Raw genomic sequence first — 25,435 nt, 5'->3', positions numbered from 1 at the left:
CTTTGGCGTACGTGGAAGTCACTCACCTGACCCTTGCTGATGTTTTCTGGGATACCAGAATTTTAACGCATGAAACAAAACCCGTGAAACTAAAATTTGCATTACTTCAGGGTATACCACGGTGGTTTGATAGGGTAATCAAAATTGAATAATTTAATTCATATCAATTAAAGTAATTCACTACAAATTAATTTATCTATCTTCATGGTTTTTGCCTAGCATTAAAAAACCTTTCGTACATGAGCCAGCCAGGCCGTTGATAATTTTAACAATCTACTATTTTTATATCTAATGCAGATTTTTTACTCAATATAATATTTTATATATTTTTACAGGCTTGGATAAATAAATTATAGAAATTCCAACTCTTTACCTGTAATCCTACCCATTAAATAAAAATGTCTAGAGAGAGTAAAATGGATTCTGGGGCTTTACAATGTAAATGAAAGAAGGCTCGAGATGCATTAGCCAAATTACAAACAGGAGCACTTCTTAATCATTTTAACAACATTGCAGTAGCTGAGGAAAGCTGTAATGGGGTTATTGTTGAATCTGCAATTTCCCATCCTGTTAACGAAGAATTTTATCCAAAAGTGGTTTCATTAGAGCAGGAAATAAATGGCTCACTGTCTTTAATAATAAATGTAACTGAATGTGAAAGTGAAAAAATAGAGAATGAGACTATTGACATTGAATGGAGAGACAATGGATCATGGCCTGCTTTCATAAGCAAAAATCAGCACAAATTTTTCTTTGAAGCTGTTGCGAGAGGAATTTCTGACATTGATTATCCAATCAATAAGGACGATAAGCATTTTTCACAAATGTTTTATACCATCAAACAAAGAAACAATTGATTGGTGGTGGTTGGTTTTTTCAGTGGAAAAAACCCTCACAGTATTCCGTTTTTGTTTAAACTTTTTAGAAGTAACAACAAATCCAAATTAGCTAATGATGACTGCAACAACTGGAAACACATTTCAATGTACTTACGTGAGCATGAGTCAATTCCAAATCATATTAATGCTCAGCAACAATAGACAGAGCTGGAAAATCGACTGATGAAAGGAAAGACAATTGATAAGGAACTGGAACAATCAATTAATAAAGATTCACTGTCACAATGTTCTTGAGCATCTTTTAACCATTACCCAGTTCTTAGCTTGGAAAAGTTTGCCTCTTCTTGATAGTGTAAAAAAATTAAATCATCCTCATGATGTTAACTTTTTGGGTTTGGTAGAACTTTTAGCCCAATATGACCCTGTATTAAGTGAACACATCCACCGAATAACAAGCGAAAAAATGTACAACTGCTACTTAGGAAAGCACTTGCAGAATGAATTTATAAACCAGATTAGCAATAAAACATTGGAAAAGATAAAAACTAGCATAATCTAAGCAAAACATTATTCCATTATCCTGGACTGTACTCCACATATGACTCATAAAGAGCAAATGACCATAGTAACCTCATTTGCAGAAATTCTAAATGGCTTAGTAAATGTTGCTGAGAATTTTGTTGGCTTTTTGAACGTTGACAAAAACACTGGTAATAGATTAGCAGAATTGTTGAGGAGTAAAGTTAACAATATGGGACTATCCATTAAGAAGTGCTATGGCCAAGGGTATGATAATGGAGCCGATATAGCTGGTTCAAAGAATTTTGTACAAGATCAAATATTACGCATTAATCACTGAGCTTTCTTCATGCTGTGAGGTTGCCATAATTTAAATTTAATACGGCAACATGGCAAAGTCATCTATTGAAGATAATCATTTTTTGGAAAGTTACAGCAAATGTATGTGCTATTTTCTCACTCTACATAGTTATGGCAGGTGTTTAAGAAAGATGTTACTAAATTTACAGTAAAAACATTATTGGAAACTAGGAAAGAATGTTTCAGAAACACAAAATGACCTAAGATGCTGAACAGAAAACCTTTCATTGGCTAAAGAATTGAAAAATTTTAAATTTTTGTGGTTCTAATCACTTGGTATGATATTCTCGCACAAATTAATGTTGTGAGGAACATGACACAAGCCAAAAACATGCAGTTAGATCAAACATTATTACTTTTGAAAAGTACAGAAAAGTTCTTAATTAAAGAAAATACTCTCAAAAGTTCTAAAAGAGCAGTAAAAGAGCTTGCAAACAAACTTGGAATGGATCCAGAGGAATTGGTGTTTCAAGGGGAATCCTCATCTCAACAAAAAAAAATTAAGAAAATATTTTCATATGAAGTTGATGATGAACCAATACATGATCCTGAGAAAAGATTTCAAGTACAATTTTTTAATAATTTGTTGGATCAAGCAATTGTTTCACTGAGGGAATGATTTCAGCAATTAAAAAGTTTTGCTTTTTATATGATATATTGAAACTGAAAAATGTATCTGTTAATGATTTGGCTAAGCATTGCAAAGACCTTGAACTATTACTTCCTGAGAATCAGGATCAATCAGAAAGCAACATTGATGGATTAATTCTGTTTACTGAAGTTAAAACATTGTCGCAAATAAGCCCCAATCACTGTAATATAGCTCTGGATGCCTTGCGAAATATTTGTGACAACTGTTTCACAGAAATTATGCCAAATATTTATGTTGTGCTTAGAATTTTATTGACTGTGCCTATCACTGTAGCTAGTGGCAAAGGTAGTTTTTCAAAATTAAAACTGATTAAAACTTAAGTTCAACAACGTCACAAGAAAGGCTTGTTGATCTTGCTATTGTATCAGTTGAAAATTCTGTTGCATCCTCCTCTGATTATTCTAGTTTGACTGTTAATTTTGTGACTCATAAAGCAAGAAAAGTCAGCCTTTGATTGTTGTAAACTAAATAAAATTTCAAGTGAGTTAGTATATTAAAAATTTCTTTTGTTTTGATATAAAACTTTGCATCTAATTAACTTCTCTGCATTTTTTGTTAATAAAAAGTTAATGACTAATAATTTATCTGCTTGGAAAAATGAGGACAATCACCACCCACTACAGCAGAAAAGGCAGGCAGCTGTTAACCCTTTTTGTCCCACCCTGTCCACTGCTCTGGGAAGGCACTGCAGCTACAGCTGCTCCTCCAGCTGCATTGAAGTCTGAAGCAGCTCCCGCACTCCATCAATCAGTGGTGCCAAAGAATCACCTGCTTGGCCTCCCAGCCTTGCAAGCTCCCTCTTTGTAAAGGCAGCTCAGTGAGATCTGCTTCTGCCTTCACTTACCACACCACGGTTGGAATTCGCATGTGGCAACCTGTCTGGCATTTTTTGCATACGGTCCTACAGGAGGCGAGACAGTAGCAGGTGGGAAGCTCAGCTGGCACAGAGCAGGCATGAGGCAGATTCACAGCAGGGGGCGGGGGGCACTAAAAGGAATTTGCTTGGGGTCACCAGTTGCTTAGGACCAGCCCTCATAGGCAGGATGGGGGATAGGAGTTAACAGATAGAAGAGGAAATGATCATATCTGAAGTGGAAGAAGAAAATATAAAGAGCTTAATGAACTCAAATTGGGGAATGCAGTGGGGAGACTGGATAATTTCCATCCCAGAATACAAAAAACATAAAACAAAACAAAATGAAACAAAAAAACCCCTTGGCATGTGACATTGTCAATCTGGTATTGATGGAATTTCATAAATCTCTCTAGTTAGTTATGGTAGCAATGCATATAATGGCTAATGTAACACCTATATTTAAGCGAGTGTAAAAAAGAGATCCCCACATTTGCAGACCTGTTAGCTAGATCTCAGTATTTTGCACGTATTTAGAACAAATTTTTGAAGGAAAAATGTGTATATTCATAGAGCCACAGGAATACAACAGGAAGATCAGGCCAGTCTAGCTGATATCTTTCTGTCATGGATCCTAGTAAAGGCCACTTCTTGGCCACTCATTAGAACTTGTGGGATCAGAATCCAGAACTCTACTCTCCAGATCTCATGGCTATTTTGATCCCTTGGAACCTAAATAGTATCTAATCTGTACCCCTTTGGCACAACCTCTGGCGCAGATCACCTGTATCACAATCCTGCAACATCTGGAGCCCACTCCCAAGCCATTTAGCCCTTCAGAACAGCACCGACTCCTCAGACTCCCACACTGCTACCTGATTCAGTTGCACTGGTTGTAGCAAAGGTGAAATGCTAGTGTAGCTGTATGGGCAGACACAAGTGTTCAAGTACTGTGCCACACAGAGATCTTTGAGCTAGTTTGGGTTGTATGCTTAAAGCCCAGTGACTTCCTGAAGTCCTCTTCCCACTCTTGTTGCTACCATTGGTGGTAGAGACAGTGAGGGTCATGCTCATTGCCTGGTATGAACGGCATGGTTCATGTGAATACACACTGCTGTGTTACAGTAATAATGATAACAACAACAACAACGGCTGTGATGGACTGCGACAAAAATGGCTCCCAGAGGAAAATGGCTGGCTTTACTTATTTAATTTTGTCCTTACTGCAGTTTATGTGAGTTCATGCCTGGGAGAAGTATGGAACTGGAAAGAGAATCCAGCAGTGCCAACTGGAAATGAGAACATCACCCTCAGCAGTGAACAGTCTTGTCTTAAACGTACGTAGGGACAGCAGAATTTACCAACTCCAGTGTTTGAATTATCAGAGACTTTTTTAAAACATTTGATGGCATAAATATTAATTTTCAAGTTATACAGAAAAGAAACAAAACTGTAAATTTCCCAAGATGATAGCATGGATTTGGACTCTAATTCACTGCTAGGTTACTCCAATTTTACACTGATGTAGACAGGGTAACAGTGATAAATCAAATGATACATCTCGTTTAATAATGTGTGGATTGAAGATAAAACTACAGAAAGAAGGTGCTGGCAAAACCAAGCATTTTTATTTTAGATTTCCATGGTATTGCTAGCCAGTCCTTTAAATTCGACTTAAGCTGCTGAAACTGATAGGCACTCAATTTGCAAAATGCTGCACACATATTTTGCTCCCTACTGTTTCTGAATCTGTAACAACTGAAGTTTACACCTATATCCACTAGGTGGCAACGAAAGATGCTGTAACACTAGGAAACTACTTTGCAAGAGAAATGCTAAAAGACCCTTCACATTTAATGACTACATAAAGTTTTGCTTATGTTTGTACTGTCACAGGCAACCTGGTGAATATGTGAAAAAAGAATTTAAAACAGGTCTAAAAAGATGAAGGATCATGGTCTAATCAGAATGGATGTGATTCAAACAAATATTACCATAGTCAGCTCTGGAAAAATAATCCCGTTATGTTGTCTAACTGCTTCTCTTTGATCTATCTCAATAGGATCATGCAATGTCAAAATTAATGCCATAATGATACATTTCTGTCCCTACATTCATTGTGATAAATGCCCTGCCTCTTCTGTGAGTGAATGATTATTTGAAATCATATTTAACAGGATAATGAGAACTGTAGTGAAAAAGAAAAAAAAACTGTGCACGTTTCCAATTTGGTGTCCAAATGTGAAATTACTTCCTAGGAGGGAGTACTATGAAGAGGTTTCTGGGGGTTGTAGTGGACCATAAGTTAATTATGTGTCAGTGAAATACTGTTGTGCAAAAAAAATTAAAAAAAACATAATTCTGGGATTTATTAGCAGGAGCATTTTAAGCAAGACACAAGAAGCACTTCTGTCAGTCTACTTTGCACTGATTAGGCCTCATGTCGGATATTGTGTCCAGTTCTGGATGCCAGATTTCAGGAAAGATGTGCAAATTGGAGAAAGTCCAGAGAAAAGCAACAAAAAATGATTAAAGGACTAGAAAACATAACCTGTAATGCAAGATTGAAAAAAATGGGTTTGTTTAGTTTGGAAAAGAGAAGGCTGAAAAGGGACATTTTAACAGTTTACAAGTACAAAAGAGGTTGTTATGAGGTGGAGGGAGAAAAATTGTTCTTCTAGTGACAGGACAAGAAGCAATGGATTTAAATTGTGCAAGTGAGGTTTAGGCTGGACATTAGGAAAACCTTCCTAACTCTCAAAGGGATTAAACAGTGGAATTACTTGCTTAGGGAGGTTGTGGAATCTCCTTCATTGTCTAGCCTGCTTTTAAAAATCTCCAATCACCTGTCAGGAATTATTTAGATAATACTGAGTCCTGCCATGACTGCAAGGGGCCGGAGTAGATGTGCTTTGGGGTTCCTTCCAGTCCTATAATTCTATACTTTCTTCACCTTCTGAAACAAAGAAGTGGCACCTGACAGAGTCTAAGAACCTTTTTTACAAACTTTCCTTTTTGCTATATTATTTTTCCACAAGTTGTAGGCTGTACTTACATGAAGGTAGACTATCATGGGAAACAGTTGACTTTAAAAAAAAGATTTGGGGGTCTTGGTGAACAATCATAAGAACTACTGTGGCCAAAAGAGCTCATGCAATTTTGGGGTGCATGAGCATGGGAATCTCAAATTCAGGTAGAGTGGTTATTTTCCCATATGTAGCTGATACTGCTATGACTGCTGCTGGAATACTATGTCCAACTTTGGTGTCTACAACACAAGAATGATGTTAATAAACTGAAGAGAGTCCAAAAACAGCCATGGGGATGATTAAAGTATTAAAAAACATGTCTTTTATGATAAATTCAAACAGCTCCATCTATATAACTTAAAGGGAAAGCTAACAGGTGACTTAATGACAGTCTACTGGTACCTACACTATCAATGAATATTTGATAGTATATTCTTCAGTCTATCAGGGAATGGTATAACACAGTCCAATGACTGGTAGCTGAAGCCAGAAAAACCCAGACTGAAAAGAAGGTGTCCATTTTTTAACAGTGAGTGTAATTAATCATTACAACAACTCACCGATGTTCCTGGTGGATTCCTCATCACAGAATCATAGAATACTAGAACTGGAAGGGACCTAAAGAGGCCATCAAGTCCAGTCCTCTGCATTCATGGCAGGACCAAGTACCATCGAGATCATCCCTGACAGATGTTTATCTAATCTGCTCTTAAATATCTCCAGTGATGGAGATTCCACAACCTCGATAGACAACAGGCAATCTCTTACATAAAGATTGGATAATTTTCTAAATGAAATACTCTTAGAATTGTTTTGGGAAAGTTCTATGCCTCAGGTAATATAGGAAGTCAGACCAGATGACCACAATAATCCCTTCTGGCCTCAGAATCTGTGTGTCTAACCTTGCCTGTCAACTAAACCAACCCGTATGCTTCTTATGAAAAATGAGAGAAAAAAATACCTCTAGTTGGAATGCTCCCCTGGGATGTGGAAGAACTGTTTTAACATTCCTGTTTTGGAGCAAACACTTGAACATTGGACTCTCATATTACAGGTATGACCTCATCTCTATCCCACAGAATAAGGATCTCTCTGGCCCACTGAATATTTAATTATTTAAACACAAAATGGAATAGCTCCACTCTCCAGAACACCAAACACCCTGATGAGATGGGCACCCATGAGGGCAACGGGAGGCTTGTTGTCAAGTTCTTGCTCCAAATCAGGACGACTGGGGATTCAAAACATGGTCCCACACATTCCAGGGGTGTCCTCATCACTGGTCTATTTATTGTCATTCATACACATTTGCCAGCCAGCTTCTCAGTCTGGTCACCCTACATTCTTTGAAATGCAATCCATGAGAACTGCTCTGAGAACACCTGCTATCTTAGGCCCAGCTGAAGAGCCAGGCAAGAGAATGCCTACTCTGAAAATCCTCCTGGGGCTTAAGTGTAAAGCAAGCTGGGAAGCAGGCCAGCAGCATCGGGACTTTGTGTATGTTCACCTATGGCAACATTGCATCTAAGGAACTTGGGCATTTCTTCTGGTAAGCACCAGCTGAAAGGGTTTTGGAGGGGCTCACTGGTACCTTGTTGTCAGATTTCAGTACTTAAGTCCCTTTGTGGAATTAGCCATCAAACACTATTTAAAATAAAATAGACTCGTAAATCAGTTTGAAAAATTTCCTCTGCTCTGTCACGTATCATTCCTGCCCATCAGAACCCAGACTGGATTTTTGCAAAAGCTCATCAAAAGTTAAATGTTTCTGCTGACCATTTCGGTTTTAAGGTTTCAGCATTTTTCCATAAATACACATTTCATCAGAAAATCCCCAGCCAACTGTTGTGAAAACTTATCTGAGGGAGTTAAAAGGAAGCCATACAACTACTCCACCTCATCTGTCATTATGGAGGCTTGTCCTACGTTTGTAAGTTATATTGCCATAGCTAGGTCAGTCAGGGATGTGGGAAAAACCCACCCCCTGACAGGCATAGGTATACTTTGGCATAGAGGCAGCTGTGGTGTGATGAAGAAATGCTGCCACTGGCATAACCAATGCTGTTCACAGAGGTGGTGTTCCTATACTGACAAATGCTGTTGCTGCAGTGCATGGTTCCACAGCACAGACAAACTCAGGGGATGTTAACTGTGGTTTAATTTAATTAATTGAATTAAACTAAAATTAACTAAGGCCTCTTTAATTCTGAATGAGAGCTATGCCTGGGGCCTAAAGCTTTAACTAATCTAGTCTAAATTCAGACTTCAGTTAATTTGGATTAATTTTCCTGAGTATCCTTGCATAAGAAAGCTCCATGAAAGACTGGGTACTGTCTGCAGTTGCAGTGTGAGAATAGATTTTGGAATGCATTGATCACTACAATTGCAATAAAGTCACCAGTCATCCTTGATTTCTCAATGAACTTCAGAAGGAGGTAGCTGAGCTGCTAACAAAAATAAGAAACCTCTTAGTAAAATAAAATGATACTGAAGGAATGTAAGCAATGTTGTGCTTTTAAATAGGAGCTAGAAGAAGAGCAAAATAAAGCCAATGGATCTGAAGGCAGAGTCTAGCAAACTCAGGTAGGTAAGATCCCATGAGAAGCAAATAGAAGAGGAAAAACAGTTCAAGAGTTGGTAGTTTTATAAGGAGATATTACTAAGGGCACAAGAACAAACTACCCCACTGGCTAGGAAAGACGTGAAGCACGGAAGCTGTATGTATTAAAGAGCAGTCTACACGGCTCTTTAGCTTCTGGAAGGGGTTCTTCCAGAAGTAAAATCTCGTGAGACTATGCAAATAAGGCATAATATATTTAAATCCATGCCTCATTTGAATATTCCCCTTTCCTCATTACCATGCCTCTTCTGGAAGAGAGGGGGCTGTGTAGACATGGCCTTTGTGTATAAATGTGCTATTTCAGAACAAGCTATTCCAGAAAAATCTCTTCCAGAATATCTTATTCCAAAATAACGCCCTGTGTAGACATACACTAAGGCTGTGGCTACACTACATTCCATTTTAGAAGGGGAATATAAATGTGGCCAATCGGGCATGCAAACAAGGTGCTGCTTTACAAACCATGCACTCATTTGCAAGATGGCAGCCACTTGTTATTCCAGAAGTGCTGTTTTCGGGGGGAAAAAAAACAAGCCGTGCAAATGGGTTTGTTGAAAAGGAAACCCTGCTTTCAAAAGCACCCTTCTTCCTCACATTTTTCAGGAAGAAGGGTTCTTTCAAAAATGGGGATTGTTTTCAAATGAACCCCATCTACATGGCTTGTTCTTTTTCCAAAAACAGCACCACCAGAACATTCTGAAAGGGGAATGCAGTGTAGCTGGAGCCTAAGAGAACAGCAGTGCTCAATCAGGAGATTTTAAAAGATCTGAAACTCAGGAACAAGTTCTCCAAAACTGGAAATAGGTCACATTATAAAGGTGAATATATACAAACAACATGCACATGCAGCAACAAAATTAGAAAGGCCAAGGCACAAGCCAAGCTTAAACTCAATAAAGCCATAAAGGGAAACAAAAAAATTCAATAGATACATTAAAAACAAGACGACAACCAAGGACAGGGGAGACTCATTACTCAGTGAAGTGGAGGGAAGACAGCAAAATATGTGGACATATCTGACAACAATAACAATAAAGAAAGGTGTCAAAAACATGACCTATCAGGACAGATTGAAAAAAGCAGCATTTGTTTAGTCCAGGAAAGAGAAGTCTGCAAGGGGACATGATAACAGTTTTGAAGTACATAAAAGACTTACAAGGAAGACAGCAGAAAAACTGACCTCCTTAACCTCTGAGGATAGGATAAGAGACAAAGAGCTTAAGTTGTGGCAAGGGTGGCTGAGACTGGACATTAAGAAAAACTTCCAAACCGTCAGGTTAGTTAAGCACTAAAACAAATTGCCTAAGGTCTTTGTGAAATATGTTATTGGAGGTTTTGAAGAGCAGGCTAGATAAACACCTCTCAGGGACGCTCTAGATAATACTTAATGTTGCTATGAGTGCAGGGGACTGGACTAGATAATCTTTCAAGTCACTTTCAGTTAGAGTGACCAAATGTCACAGTATCTGGAACTTTTTCTTAAAAATGCTCTTGTTACTCTCTAGCCCCTGTCTATATTTTTCTATCTGGTTATCCTACTTTCAGTCCTACACTTTTTCAATTCTAGGGGAGATCTTTGGAATTACAGACTAACAAAGTATCAGGATAATTGATTGAAAAAGTAATTAATGATAGAATTCTAAAGACATCTACAGCAAGTTGATATATTGGACATATCTGTACAGCTTCTGTTAAAGAGAATCACACACGCATCTTCAGAAAAGGATAATATTTTGAGTTTGGTAATAAGATACCTGCTTCTCCTTTATCTGTTATATGCTTTGACCAATTGCTTTTTCTAAATGACTTATTTGTAATATATAAAAGCACTGTTGTAACCAGTGTTGCATAAAGCCTCAGCTCAGTCCAGTATGATGCAGATGTAAGTTCTGTAACTTTCACCATTGCTAGTTTTAAGTCTTGTACCTTTGCTTTGTAGCAGCTGATAGGTCTATATTAAGTATTATAACTTAGTAAAAAATTTACTATAGATACCGTAAGTCTTGTAAGAAATCCTGACTGTCCCTTTATATAGCAAATTACTTTCTATGAAGTGAGCTTTCCTTTGTGTGAGTGAGGAAAGTGTGAATATGGGTGCGCAATGGAATCAGTCCCCTAAGCCAGTCTGTCTGGACAACCAGCCACCAGCAGCATCTTGATGGTCAGCAAATAATGGGAACTAAGACCCGGAAAAGATCCACCCAAAAAGCGAGAAAGGCCCCATCAAGAGAAGATCAAATTCCCATCTGCTGTTAGCTGATGGCACATGGTCATACAGAATCCTGGGGCACTGGTGACAACTCATGGACATACAGTGTCTTGGGGCAATGGGAAAGGACGAGAGCTATTGACTGAAACATATAAAAAGATGGGTGCAAAGTTATAGGGGAGTTCTTTTTGACATTACCACTCTGCAGGAGTTATTCACTGGTGGCTGGGGAGGCTGGAGGAGGCCCAGGACCCTGGTCCCCTCCCCCGACTCTCCAAAATGTATGGCACTGACGGCTGTTGAGTACCATTGCTATCAAGGGAGCAAGTTGACAAGAGGTCATAGGATCAGCTCTCTCCCTTGGATTTGTTACAGCAGGCAAATTCACTGTGCCTTGGCTTCCTCCACTGTTCCTATACAATATAATCTTCACCTGTGTGAGTTCACCTGTGTAAGTGTATGAGTGCAGGAAGATATGAGGAGGGTGTGCGGGTGTGTGCTTGAAACTCAGCTCTCCTTTTTCCTTTAAACCAACAGTGGCATTTAATAAAATATATATGAGTGTAATCCTGGGGTGGTCTCTTTGTGGAAATAAGGTAACAACCATGGACCCAAGAGAGACAACTGACGAAGCAGGTCTTTGCCCATGAAAGATTATGTTCCGAAAGATCAGACACATTACTTCCCAGCAATATTTCAACTGTTACCCAAATATACACTGAAAGCCAATGTTTATTAACTAAACTAACATTTAATTAATTAATTTAAAAGGGAGAGTAATGATTTAAGGGTCTATGCACAGACATACAGTACAGTTCTGAAATGAGATTCATAGTAGAGACTGCAAGCTTTGTAGTTCCAGAGACTTCTTTTCAAATTTACTCTGCAAGTTATAGTCCAAAGTCCAACATCATATTACAGGTGATCCATCATTAGAGCCCTGCAAATCCATGGATGTCTGCATAATATCCACAAGTAACCACATCCACAGCTCATTTTTGAGGATACAGATGCAGATACAAATTCTGTAACTAAATAAAAATTTGCAGAAACCCACTCTGTATGTGAATACGGATATCCACAGCTCATTTTTGTGGATATAGATGTGGACACAGATACAAATTTTGTATCTGTGCAGGGCTCCATCCATTTTTGGACCAGTATCTCAATCATTATTACTTGGATTTCTCCTGCATGAGGCCTTAAACATATCTGGGATTTTTTTTTTGTTTTTTAAAGGGAATCAGGTCTCAAGGTTCTTCATACAATTTCAGACTTCCCTTCAGAGCTCAGAGTCTTTAGGCAAACAATAAGCAATCCTGAAAATTTCCAGATAGACCTATTTCCCAAGGATCCTTGGCAATTATTTATACAGATTAACATAAGGCAATTGCTTTCTACCATTCACAGATTATTTGTTATACACTTCAAAGAGAGATGAATACATTATAGACGGGAACTGTCTGGTTACACTGTTAATCTTTAGCAATATATATTTAAACACATATAAACAAACACTATCTACCAGTCAAAACAAAAAAGCAGTCAAGTAGCACTTTAAAGACTAACAAATTAATTAATTAATTAACTAATTAATTGACTGCTTTTTTGTTTTGATAGTATATAGACTAGCACAGCTTTCTGTCTGTTATTATCTACCAATATGTCCCTAAAGGTTGAATTTGGGTCCTTTGTCCTGCAGAATGCTTAACCCTTGCTTGGCCATGTGTCACAACTACTATACTGCACATGTAATATTTTCCAGAATAATTTCTATCAACAGCTGAATTGTACAACAAACAAGCAAAGTGGTTCCTTATAAAATGACCAATTTCTTATAATGTGTCACAGGCTGAGTTCATGTAGAAAATAAATATGACTTTCACGTAAGACTACAGCCGCCTTTCATTTAAAATTCATGCTGTAGTTTGTAGTGGAATTGTAGAAACAAAACATGCCAGGCCACATTCTGTTGTAAATTATACCACAGTAACTCAGTGTAAATTTGGAGTAACTCCACTGAAGTCAATCAGAATCTCAAGTTAAGAATATGGTACACAATTTGGATTAAAGGAAAGCCTCCAGAATCTGTACTGTAAGAATACTGAGGTACCAAAATACTCACATATAAGCCCTACAGTTGTTAAACTTTTGTGCAATCATTTCTACTCAAAAGCTGCCTGTCAGGACTGGTAAGCGGTAAACATTTATATAAGACTGCCGTGAATATTCCAATGACAAAGGCCCCCTGAGACGGACTACTATAGCCCTAAATATTACCTAAATAATTCATTTAGTACTGTTATAGCAGCAGTTGGATGTGATAAATGCTTGTCTTTCAGAAATGTTTAATGTTTCTGAAACTAGCTGTGCAAAGGTCTCATCATAGTAAAATATAACATTCATTACTTGAATGGTACCTATATATCAAAACACAATGCAACTTCTTTTATGAGAATTTCACTCAAGCAAGAATACACCAGTCATCTACATAGTATATAATCCACTGTGCTTCATGATCATTTGTTTTATGATGGGGTTGGTTTTGAAGTATGCTACAGAGTTGAAAAAATGAGATCTGCTTGATTTGCTTGCCATAAATGTAAAAACTCACTATGGCTATGGCCACACAGCAAAGTTATTTCAAGACTTCAGCCGTTATTTTGAAATAACTTTGCTAGCATCTACACTATGCGCACACTATTGCAAAATTAATCTGAAATATAGTATAGACAGAAACTGTTTGGTTACATTGTTAACCTTTAACAATATATAACACACACACACACACACACACACACACACACACACACACACACACACACACACACACACACACACACACTCCCAAACATTATCTACCAATATGTCCCTAAAGTTTGAATCTGGGCCATTTATCCTGCATAATGCTTAACCCTTTCTTGGCCCTGTGTGACAACTACTATATATGGTGGGTGCTTTATTTTGAATTTCCTAAGCCTCATTGCAGGAGAAATAATGCCTGTTTCAAAATAGGTGCTGTTAAGACATGGAATAGCGCTATGTTGAAATAAGCCATACTGGCATCCAATGACACTATTTCAAAATAGGCGCTGTATGTCCAGACATACTATTTCAAAATAGTTGTGCACTATTTTGAAATACATTCTTGTGCGTAGCTATGATATTTCCAAATAAGGTATTTTGGAAGAGCTCTTCTAGAATGGATTATTTTAGAATAACAATGCTGTGTAGACAAAGCTAGCCTGTATGATAAGGAGGAAAAAGATTTTCTGTCCTGAGTACTTTGACTCTAGTAGCTCCAAATGCCCCAACGAGAGCTCCTGGTTTCATCTGGCTACATAATTCTAAATTCTGGGGCATATTTCCCTTTCTATAGCTGTGCAGAGAACAGGAGGAAAACTCTCCACAAATAAATGATCTAACTAAAACAAGGAGTTAAATGATACACAAATTTACAAAATAAGGCTGTCAATCACAATAAAATCAAATGACGAGCTCAAACCATATTAGCTCAATTAAAACTCACAATTCACTGCACCTTTAATCACATTATTAAGAATACTGATTCAAATTTGTGGATTTGTTTTTTATATTTTCAAATATATTGATTTAAATTACAACACAGAATACAGTTTGTAGTGTTCACTTTACTTTGTTATTTTTTATTATAAATATTTGCACTGCAAAGAAGATAGTGTTTTCCAGTTCATCTTAGACAACTGCTGTAGTACAATCTCTCTTAATCAGAAAGTGCAACTTAAAAATGTAGATTTGTTTTTGCTAACTAAATGCACCCAAAATGTGCAAAACTTCACAGCCTGCATGGCCACTCAGTTAAACTTCTTGTTTAGCCAATTGTGAATACAAAGAAATTTGTTCACATTTATCAGCAATAATATTGCTTGCTTCGTATTTGCAAAGTGAGAACAGGTGTTTCCATGGCAATGTTGTAAAAAAAAAATTGTAAGGTGCATACATATTAGATATGCTAAACATTTATATACCCCTTCACACTTAAAAAATGTGCAATCTCCAAGTTGATTGTTTGCAACATAAATATTTGTAATTAAGAATAATAAAATACGGTGAGCTTGCTGCACTTTGTATTTTGCCTTGTAACTGAAATCAATATATCTGAAAACATAGAAAAACATGCAAAATATTTATAATAGATTTAAGTTGGTATTCTATAGTTGTTTAACAGTGTGATTACAACTGTGATTAATTGTGATTCATTATTTTAATCTTGTGATTATTTTATTTGAATTGTTTGACAGACCTGGAAACGGGCATGATCCCAGAATGTGTTCCATCATAGAAGGAAAAGGTTAAAAATCCCAGAATTCATTGGTCTTCTTCTCTTTCTTGTACTCCTTACCATGCTCAGGAATTGCTATTAACTGCCCTTTGTTATGATTTAATAAGGAAAATCCTTCATTTTCAATACTTTAGCTCACCATGTTTTGTTTTCTTGTTCACAGATATTCAGGGTTTTATTTATTTATTTATTAAATCTAACCAAGCTTTAACACTCTTCCTTGTTCTATGTGAACATTCAAGAACAATTTTCACTAGTGCCACCACACTGAAAAGAGATTTCTGTGTTAGTATTCACCAATAATGCTTGTATATTTTAGTATAAAAACACATGCTTATTAATACTATTACACAATAGGTTCTCTACAAAGAATTACGGATGTGTGCTGGAAATATGTTCTTAAAAGATGTTTCGCAAGCAGGGAATCCAGCCTGTCCTGGACAAAGCAATGTTGTCTCACCTGCTTTCCTGCGTCTCCAATGTAAACTGAGGCAGGTAACACCTCAGGGAATAATAAGTTACATCTACATGTAAGGTAAATGAAGTCACCAACGTAAACAAAAATGTGTGAAGGCTGTTTAGCAGTCATAGCAGAAGATGGAACTGACAGACCCCCCGGAGCCTTACTGGCTCTTAAGACAGACTTTGGGAAATATAAGTTGGAAGAAAAGGCCATTTGGCATCTATCATCTTGGGACAAAGATGGGAGGCAGTGCCTTTGAGCTCATAAAAAGTGGACCCTTTTGCCCTGAAAATGTAGAACAGATGCAACTGGCTGTAGGTGAGAAACCTGCTTAGAAAAGGTTGTATCTTGTTGAAGTTATATTTTAGTTACTAGAAAGTATGTTTTAAAAAATGGTCAACTCATATGTCTTCTGTCCTTACTCAGTATTCCTTACATACTTGTTCTTTGTTAATAAAGAGATGTCTCTTTTATTTCAAAACATCTCAGTGCTGTGTATTAAACTGAAGGATGGTGTCTGCTCCTGGGCTACAGTCATGGAGTGCTCTGTCTCTTTGCAGGCAGAGAACTTAGTAATGTCTGTGAGCTTTCAGGGAGAGGCCTGGACACTGCAGAAAGGGGTCTGTGGGGAACACAGCATTGGGGCTCATTGACCGTTACTTTTTAGGCAAGGTGGGGGCTGGCAGAGACCTGGCGAGTTTGGTGGCGAGATGGACAGGTCCACGTGCCAGGATGCTGACACACAGCTTAGCAGCAGCAAACCCAATTCTTACAAAACAGATGAGGTAACACCAATCCTGGGTGATTAGAACAAGACACAACATATAGGCCAGGTCCACACTACAGCCATCTTTTCAAAGACGATGTTCCAGAAGGTCACGTCTACACACAAAAAAGCAGAACAGAAGAGCAATCTGCTCTTTCAAAAGGGACTCTCCACACAGCCCCCACACCTTCAAAAGAACAGGCCAAGGACTGAAAAATCCAGTGCCATGAGAACTGTTCTTTTGAGACTAGAGCATCTATACATGTTTTTTTTCTGAAATAATCTTTTGGAAAAAGGCGCTTTTCTTGATCTGGGAGCAGAAGGTGGCTTCGGGAAAAAGAACCGTGTTCTTTCAACTTCTGATTGAAAGAGCGCATTTTGTGCGTAGATGCTCCATGTGTTCTTTCGGAAGTAGGCCTAATTTTCCGAAAGGACTTGCTAATGTAGATGCGGCCACAGACTTGGGAAAGAAAGGCTAATTTCATTCTACTTTGTGTGAGCTGAGCTTGGTGCTAAAAGCAGGATATATTGGCAAACACTAGTTACAATGAATTAGCTAGTGCTATAGCCTGAATCTTCTCCAAGGATTGCCATTTAAAATCATGCCTGTTTTGGGAAAAGAAAGAACAGAGGACAAGGAATTAATGATAGCTTCCTCAAAACCTTCTTGTCATTCAGAATGATTTTGTTTTGTGAACTGTGAAATATACTGGTTCCAAAGATTTACTTCCAGGAGCTTGATTGTTTGCTAAAATCAGTTCTGTAACACTGCTAGTGAATGACTGCTCCCAAGTCACTGTTTAATAATGTATTGGTTTCTTCTTCAGAACAATTTATCTCAGTACCTTCACTTTTAGCGTTCTCATGAGAAGCCACGTTCACTAAGGATTACTTTATTCCTTACAATCAAAAAAAGTTTTAAATGAATGGCTGAAATTTGTTGCATGCTGTTAATGCCAAAGGGAGTGTTTAAGCCCACCAGTTTTGAATTTTCACATCATCAAACAAAAACATGTTCCTCTGCCTCTAACTTAATGTTTCAAATATTAAACCTACCTTTTTTGCCATAGTCAACACTAGTACTGCCAGATTGTGCTTCAGAAATGGGTAACTCAAAATGTTAGAGCACTAGGCTTCATATTCTCTCAACAGAAAAATATGGACAGCTTTTAGTATTTTAAGCTTGATAGAAAAGATTTTCTTAATGCAATGGTTCTTAACCAAAATAACAATATTCAATGTAACTCCATCAGGAAAGAATTTGGGAGAAAAATAAAGATGAAAGAAAATATAAAAGCACTCTTATACATCACAGAATGAAAACGTACCTTTTTATGTCTTCACCATTCCAACAGGCTAGCCCATCAGCAGCTGCTAACTCATTTATACACAGCTGATCTGCCAGGCCTCCATAGAATGTCTTGTAAAGCCTCAGACTTTTCATAAATTCTCTACAAAAAAAACAAAAACACAAATAAAATAATTACCATAATCAATTAGCAATAAAGAACATTTAAACTGCTATACTTTGTTAAAATAAATCAAAGAATGTGCCCATTTTTTCACTCTGTTGGCTCTTATTTATTAACCAATTTGTTAGTATGCTTTCTCAATACATAAGATGTCCAGAAGGAAATACTATTCAGTAACTTACAAATGTAGTATTAGCCTTAGTGAACATCAAAACAAATAATAGAAGCATGCTTGGGTACAAAATTTGTAACTGACACTTCATTTGCAAAAATGATCCCTGGACAGCTATACGTGCAGATGTGGATTTGCAGGGGTCTAGATACAAAAGTTGTGCTCATATCCACATCTGCAAAAATGAAACATGGATATCTGCGTCCTCATCAAGTGGATAAGATCCTCATCAGGAATCTACAATTCACAAAATGATGGTCTATAAAATCACTTTCTTGATTTTTCAATCTGCTTTGTTTCCAAACCCTTCCTTACTTTTACTCTGGTAAGCAACACTGTGGCTATGTCTACACTGGCACAAAACTTTGAAATGGCCAAATCGAAGATTACTAATGAGGCTCTGAAATGCATACTCAGGACCTCATTAGCATGCCACTGGCCACAGCTCTTCGAAATCGCTGTTTTTCGCTCCTGCACGGCTCATCCAGACGTGGTCCTTTTCGAAAGGACCCTGCCAACTTCAAAATCCCCTTGTTCCTTTCAGCTGATAGGAATAAGGGGATTTCGAAGTTGCGGGATCTTTTCAAAAAGGACTCCCGACTGGACAAGCCACACATGTAGCCAGACAAAATCCCCCCACTACAGACCAGCTTTTGCCTCCCTTCTAAGGTGCCTCAGAGCACAAAGGGCACTGAACAGCAGTTAAACAGCACAGTCTTTGATGCCTTCCTAAAGGAGCCCAAATGTGCTGGCTCATCGTGACCCTGAGGAACTGAAAACACAGATAGAAGGCGAGCAGGCTAACCGTTAACGGGGGGGCCTCAGGAAATTACCCCAGCTGGCATTGATGGATTTGATGCGCCCACATAGCCATCCCAGAAGAGAAATCTCCGCCCTTGTAAAAAAAATGTCCTGTACTCCCAAATTGCTTATCTCCTGTGTTACAACTGCAAATTAAGTAAGAATTGCCCTTGTAAAAACTGGCATCACAAAAGACAGACCAGTACGATCTGGCACCATAGATAAGAAAGAGAATACGTGACCCAGGGGGTATAAAGATGGGCCCAGCAGCACTCTGACTCTGAGTGCATTCCCACCAACTACCTGCTGGTCAGGTCAGGTGATTGCCTCCCGAGGTCTGCAACTGGGGACGCCCAACCTCGTATTCGTCTTTCCGCGGAATTGAGTGACCGATCCTGGCTTGGCTACGCTGGTATTGAGAGACGCAAGGAGGGTAAGATATACCCATATTAAGGAGGGTAAGATGTACCCATATTAAGGTCTCCTTTTGGTGTGCACAGTTAAAGAATTAGAGCTCTATAGATAGATGCTGTTGCATTAAGATGTCATGGTATTGAATTGTAACGTAACCTGTTAATACCTGTACTCTGCTAACATAAAGTAGTAGACAATAGCCTTTTGTAACCGCACGCTTATAACTGTAGCTTAATAAACTTGTAACTAGTTAAGATCTAAGCCTGACTGCTGTTACTCTCTGTCACTGCAACACAGCCAGCACAATAAAAGAACTTTAACCGTTTGGTTACCACAGCCTGGCCATGGGTGGGAGTGCTAGGAGCTCCCTGCTCTAGCAGTAAAAAACTGGGGTGTTTAGGACCCAGGGGCATCCGTCAGCCTGGCCCAGGCTGCCCGCTGCACAGAGCTCCGCGCTCCAGCAGTTAAAGACTTGAATGGTAACAAGGGCATAGTTGGTACCTCACCGCACATTACCCGGCCACCGGCTAACAACGCGGGAGTGAAAAGCGGCAATTTTGAAGAGCTACGGCTGGCACCAATCTAATGAGGTGCTGAATATGCATTTCAGCGCCTTATTAGTAATCTTCAATTTGGTCATTTGCATGGCCATTTTGAAGGTTTGTGCCAGTGTAGACATGGCCTGTGTGTTTGCCAATAAGCCAATAGATCCAAAAATGCATGTCTAAAGGTAGACTCTACTTTAAACTCTGAGCCACCTACATTAAGTGATCTGATTTTCAAGGGCATTGAATATTCAGTAGCTGTTTACTGACTTCAAACTATTATACAAAGACTATCTATTAACTAAGGTTTATTGGGCAGATGACATTTTGGGTAAGACCAGTTTAGGCTGGAGATGGTATTTTTTTAGATGTTTAAATTACTGTTTGGATAATTTATTCCAATTTTTGTGGCATCTTATGCTATTGGAGTATTATGTATGTATTTATTTGAAATAATTGTCAAGGTGCCTAGATCTGGTAAACTTCCTCTAGTTAAATCAAATAAACAAGTATGTATGAAATTACTGGACTTAATAGGTAACCAGACTGTGATATTTATTGTCATGAATTATCTGCTAATATAATGAAAATCTCTGCATGGAAGATCAATACCTGCTGTGAAAACATAAATATGTATTTATTATGATTTAAAACTTCACAATATGTGGGATCATCTATAACCTACAAGTGGGAAGAAAGGTGTCAAAGCAATAGTCATGGTCTTGAAAACCCAACAGGCATCTCTATGTTAATTTCTTCCCAGTGGTTGGAGACAGACTAATTTATGCTACATAATAATCTGTACTTGGACTATATGATGTTTAAAAGGAGCATGAGGAATAAGTTCTATTAAGTTCTATTCACAGGCTGGGCTGGTGGATGCAGTGCTCCAGAGGCGGAGCTGATCAGGGCTTCAGGAAGCAGAGTGCTGCTGTACTGCAGACCTCCGATGGTGAAGGGATCCTCTCAGTTATCCACAGTATTTGACTATCCAGCAACCTCCCAGTCCCAAGATGGCCTGCTATGGAAGAGCTTACTGTATTAAATTTTCATGCAGACAAATGTTGTAATTGTCACAGGAATATTACATTCTCATGATTAGGATAGGTGGTAGTCCACATGTTAGTGCATCAGAGGGAAGGTGGTCTTCATAACAATCTCTGCTAACTTGTGATGCATTCTGTGAAATGATTCAGAGTTTGTATTCTAATTAGAGGTAGAAATAGGGTAACGGTTCCCATACAGAGAGAAAATCCTGATGTGTTATTAACATTTTAAAAACAAGAAAACAAATGGTAAATAACAGACTTATATCAAGCAATAGTGGTGGCTCTTATATGAAAGGTTACTACAGTTATATTTCGCTTGATTACAGCATTTCCCAAACTGTGTTCCTCAGAATATTCATGTTCCACATGATGTGAATAGGTGTTCTGTGAAAAAAAATTGATTCTAGCAATATTTTTCTTTCTAAAATACTAAATATGAAATCGTATGTATGAAAAACTAAGGTATTTGAATAGTATTTAGCTTGTGGGTATATTAATATAAACACATTCATAATAGTAGAGTTGTTATTATGCGACTTGTGCCAAACAATCCCAGTAGATTCAGATTGTTTTGGCATGAGTCATGTTCATCCACTGGGAGGGAGGGTACCCTGAGCACAGAGGGGGGATCACATGACACTGCCATAGGCTGTCAGGCCAACAACATTACCATGCTAATGGGGTTTGTGTTGTAAACTTGTGAATTTTTCACTGTTTGTCTTATAATATCAATATTTTTGTGAGACAAATCAGTTTCCAAATATTGATACTGAACTCATCCTCCATGGATCTGGGGCTGAAAGAAGGAACTTTGAAATGAAAAGCAGGTTCTTCTGTGACTGAAAAAAAAGGAACAAAATATCAGGACACTTCAACGTGCAGATGGAAAATCGCAGCCTTTAGTTCCTGGAAAATCATGAAGTGAGCTATCCATGATGAAACCATTCCCACCAAACCCCAACAAATTAGCAGCAGGCAGTAAGATACCAAAGCAAAAGTATGGTTAAAGTTATTCGTCTTTCAGATTTACATGTGTTGGAAATAAAGATGCCCCGGAGGCACAGTGCGTGATGTGCAACAAAACTATATCCAACAGTTCTCTGTATCCTGCTAAACTTCAAAGGCATTTGGAAACCATATATGCTGAATACAAAGACAAAGATGTACGTTTTTCAAGCGATGTCTTGATTCACTTGAAAATCATAAATTCTCGATGTTTCAGATTGCTAAAACAGACAATGAAAGCACAAAGTAAGCTACTGTATAGCACTTGCAAGAGAAATGCATGCAGTTGTAGAAATACTCATCAAACCTTGTGTGAAGATATTACAATTGTGCATGTTTAATGAGAAGTATAGTAAAAAAAAAAAATGACACACAACAGCTGTCAAACAGTATTGTTTCACATCATGTTAAAGATCTTCCTGTTGACATAAAAAAGAGAGAGACTGCCAAATGAAAATCTGCAATGGGCATTCATTGCAGCTAGATGAGTGCACTGACATAACAGGGCTTGCTCTGCCGCTACTATTTGTCCACTGTAGATTTGATAAATCTATTGAAGAGGACTTGCTCTTATGTAAATCTTTAAAAAGCAACACAACTGGTGAAGAAATATTCAACTGTATTAACAGCTTTATGAAAAAAACATTAACTTAAGTTGGGAAAATTGTGTTGATGTGTGTAGCGATAATGGTCAGGAGAATGGTGGGAGCTGCAATGCAAATCAAAAGTATGGCACCAGAAAGCATCAGCAGTCGCGTTCTATACAGAGAAGCACTTGCAGTTAAAAAAAATTCCTACATCTCTGAAAAACGTACTGGACTGTTTCACAAGTTTCTTGGGGCTCCTGAGACCTGAGTGCCATGCAAATATTTTTACAAAATTAAATGCGTGAATCTGTCATTGCAAGGAAAGAATGTGATCATTTTTACTACAATGGAGAAAATTTTGTTACTGTCAAGGACACTGGAATTTTGGACCTCAAAAGAAGAAAAGAACTTTGACTGCTTTCCTACTCTAAGGCTGTCTAACACCAGAAGCATCGTCGACAGAAGTTACTGTCAACAGGGAAATCTTGACAGAACTTCTGTCAACAGATCGCATCTACACACAACTTGCTCTGTCGACAGAGAACTACCAGACTGCACTGCCCTCTGGTGCCAGGAAGAGAAATGGCAGCTCTGCAAAGAGGGCTGCCAGGCAACCAGAAGCCCTCTGTTGATAAGTGTCTACGCTGCACTTTTGTCAACAGTACTCTGCCCAGAGATTGTTATGCCTCAAATTTTTGAGGGATAATATTATCCAGGAAAATGCAGAATTCTGTCGAGATGCTGTCGACAGAATGCTTTGAGTGTGTAGACGCTCCCTGAGTTATGTCAATAGAAGACCCTTTCTGTCGATAAAACTCTCTAGTGTAGGCCCAGCCTAAGTGACTTTCTTACTGAAATGTAAAAACAGCCAATAAGGATATTTGCAGTGATTGCATGACTTGCACTTTACTGTCTTAGAATATTTCCCTCTGACAAATGATGATAACGCTTGGGTTCTATATCCATTTGCAATTATAGTCAAGCCAGTCGCCTTAGTAGCACAAGATTATGAGAGTCTGACTTGATTTCAGACTCTCAGCTGAAACAAAAGTTTAATGAACTTCCTCTAAGTAATTTTTAGAACAATCTAACTGCAGAGTAACCAAATGTGGCAAAACATGCAGTTCACATGCTCCTTCCCTGTGTTACAATATACCTATGTGAAACTGGATTTTCACATTACACTGCGTTGAAAAGAAAATACAGAACAGACTTGATGTTGCGCCTCATATGAGGATCCAACTCTCAAAAACAGTGTTCCTAATATTAACCAGATTTGTGATCACATGATGCAAAAACACTCTTCCCATTAAAAAAGCTGTCAAACGTTACTTATTTTTATTTCCCCGTAGTTTTCTGTAAAAGTAACAAATATATAAAAACACAAAATTTAAAAATATTTTTCCATACCTAATTTGTTTTGCATTTCTTTTTCATGAAAATGTTTTTAAATTTTAGGAAAGTCCTTATTCAAACATTATTGTCCTTTCTATTTTTGCACAAAAGAACAACACTAACCAACCCTCTTTCAGCTGTTATACTGATGTTTTGTTTGGGGTTTGTATTTATTTTTTATACTTAATTATAGGGTTGCCAACCATTTTCCTATCAGAAGGATATTAGCTGTTCGTTCAGATGATTTTCTCTTGTTATTTTGTAAATGAAAGGTATCTAAAAACCTAACTCTTTTAGATCAACGTTTGCGCATTATGGGCTTGTCCACACTACCACCCTCCTTCGAAGGAATTTTTGGAGTAAAGGGAGTAAGGGGACTTCAAAGTTGCCCCGGCACTTCGAAGTACCAGTGGGTGAGCCACAGCTAGACGTGTGCCGGTACTTCAAAGTCTAAAACTTCAAAGTTGCCGGGGAGGGGGGTGGGAATTTGCTTAATGAAGTGCTGCATAGCACAGCACTTCATTAGTAAACTCCCAGCACCCTCCTTACCATCCTTCCTTCGAAGGAGGTTGGTAGTGTAGACACAGCCTTTGCGTGGCAATTTTTCTATATAAAGCCCTCCTCCCATGCATTCCCATGGACCAGCATGTATATGTTCCGTCAATATATTCCAAGCCCAAAAGTGTTCTGTGGCTGAATTAGTTTGGGAAACTGTTCTATTCAGTTCAGGTTCTTCAACTGTGCCTAACATTGTGCTATCTCAGCACATGGAAGGATGCACAGATTCTCCACATCATCAGCTTGAGTTGACAAATGCATCAAAATTTAATTACATTTCCTACCTGTCTATAACACATTTATTGTTGTGCGAACCAGTAAAGTGTTACTCAGTTAACTGGCACTTTGCTTAAATGAGATTCTAGGGAATATACTGTCATATCCCCTAAGATTACTGTTATGAGAAACAGCCAGGAATTTTGTAGCTTGCCAGAGACACAAAATGAGAGAGAGCAGACTGCAAGTAACATCCTAACCCATGTCCTGCGAAAAGCAGCAGATGGTGCCAGAGAGGATCCAATGCTTGCTGAAGCAGCTATTTGCTCTGCATATCTTTCTCTCCACACAAAATAAAATACCGGCAAGGTATTCTCCTTAAAGCTCTGCTTTCTCTCACAAGTACACAAAATGCTTTGTGACTGGTACCAGCTTGACCTGAGAGCTAAGACAGTAGATATCTTCTACTCTCCAGCTATGTCCACACTTAGAGAAAACTTCAAAATGGCCATGCTAACAGCCATTTAGAAGAATACTAATGAGGCGCTGAAATGCATATTCGACACCTCATTGGTATGCTGCTGGCTACG

General features: G+C 38.2%; 1 protein-coding gene across 1 annotated transcript in view; it reads right to left on the bottom strand.

Annotated features, from left to right (window-relative positions):
* Nucleotides 1–25,435, bottom strand: part of GPC5 (glypican 5) — a 1,026,336-nt gene that overhangs the window by 843,454 nt on the left and 157,447 nt on the right. The window contains exon 5 of the mRNA XM_074983055.1: nucleotides 17,960–18,082. Within this exon, the coding sequence (XP_074839156.1) occupies nucleotides 17,960–18,082 (123 nt within the window). The remainder of the gene's footprint in view (nucleotides 1–17,959; nucleotides 18,083–25,435) is intronic.

Source organism: Carettochelys insculpta, chromosome 1 (assembly GCF_033958435.1).
Source record: "Carettochelys insculpta isolate YL-2023 chromosome 1, ASM3395843v1, whole genome shotgun sequence".
Classification (NCBI taxonomy): domain Eukaryota; kingdom Metazoa; phylum Chordata; order Testudines; family Carettochelyidae; genus Carettochelys; species Carettochelys insculpta.
The sequence above is the reverse complement of the archived record's forward strand: the minus strand, read 5'-3'. Positions and strand labels throughout refer to the sequence as shown.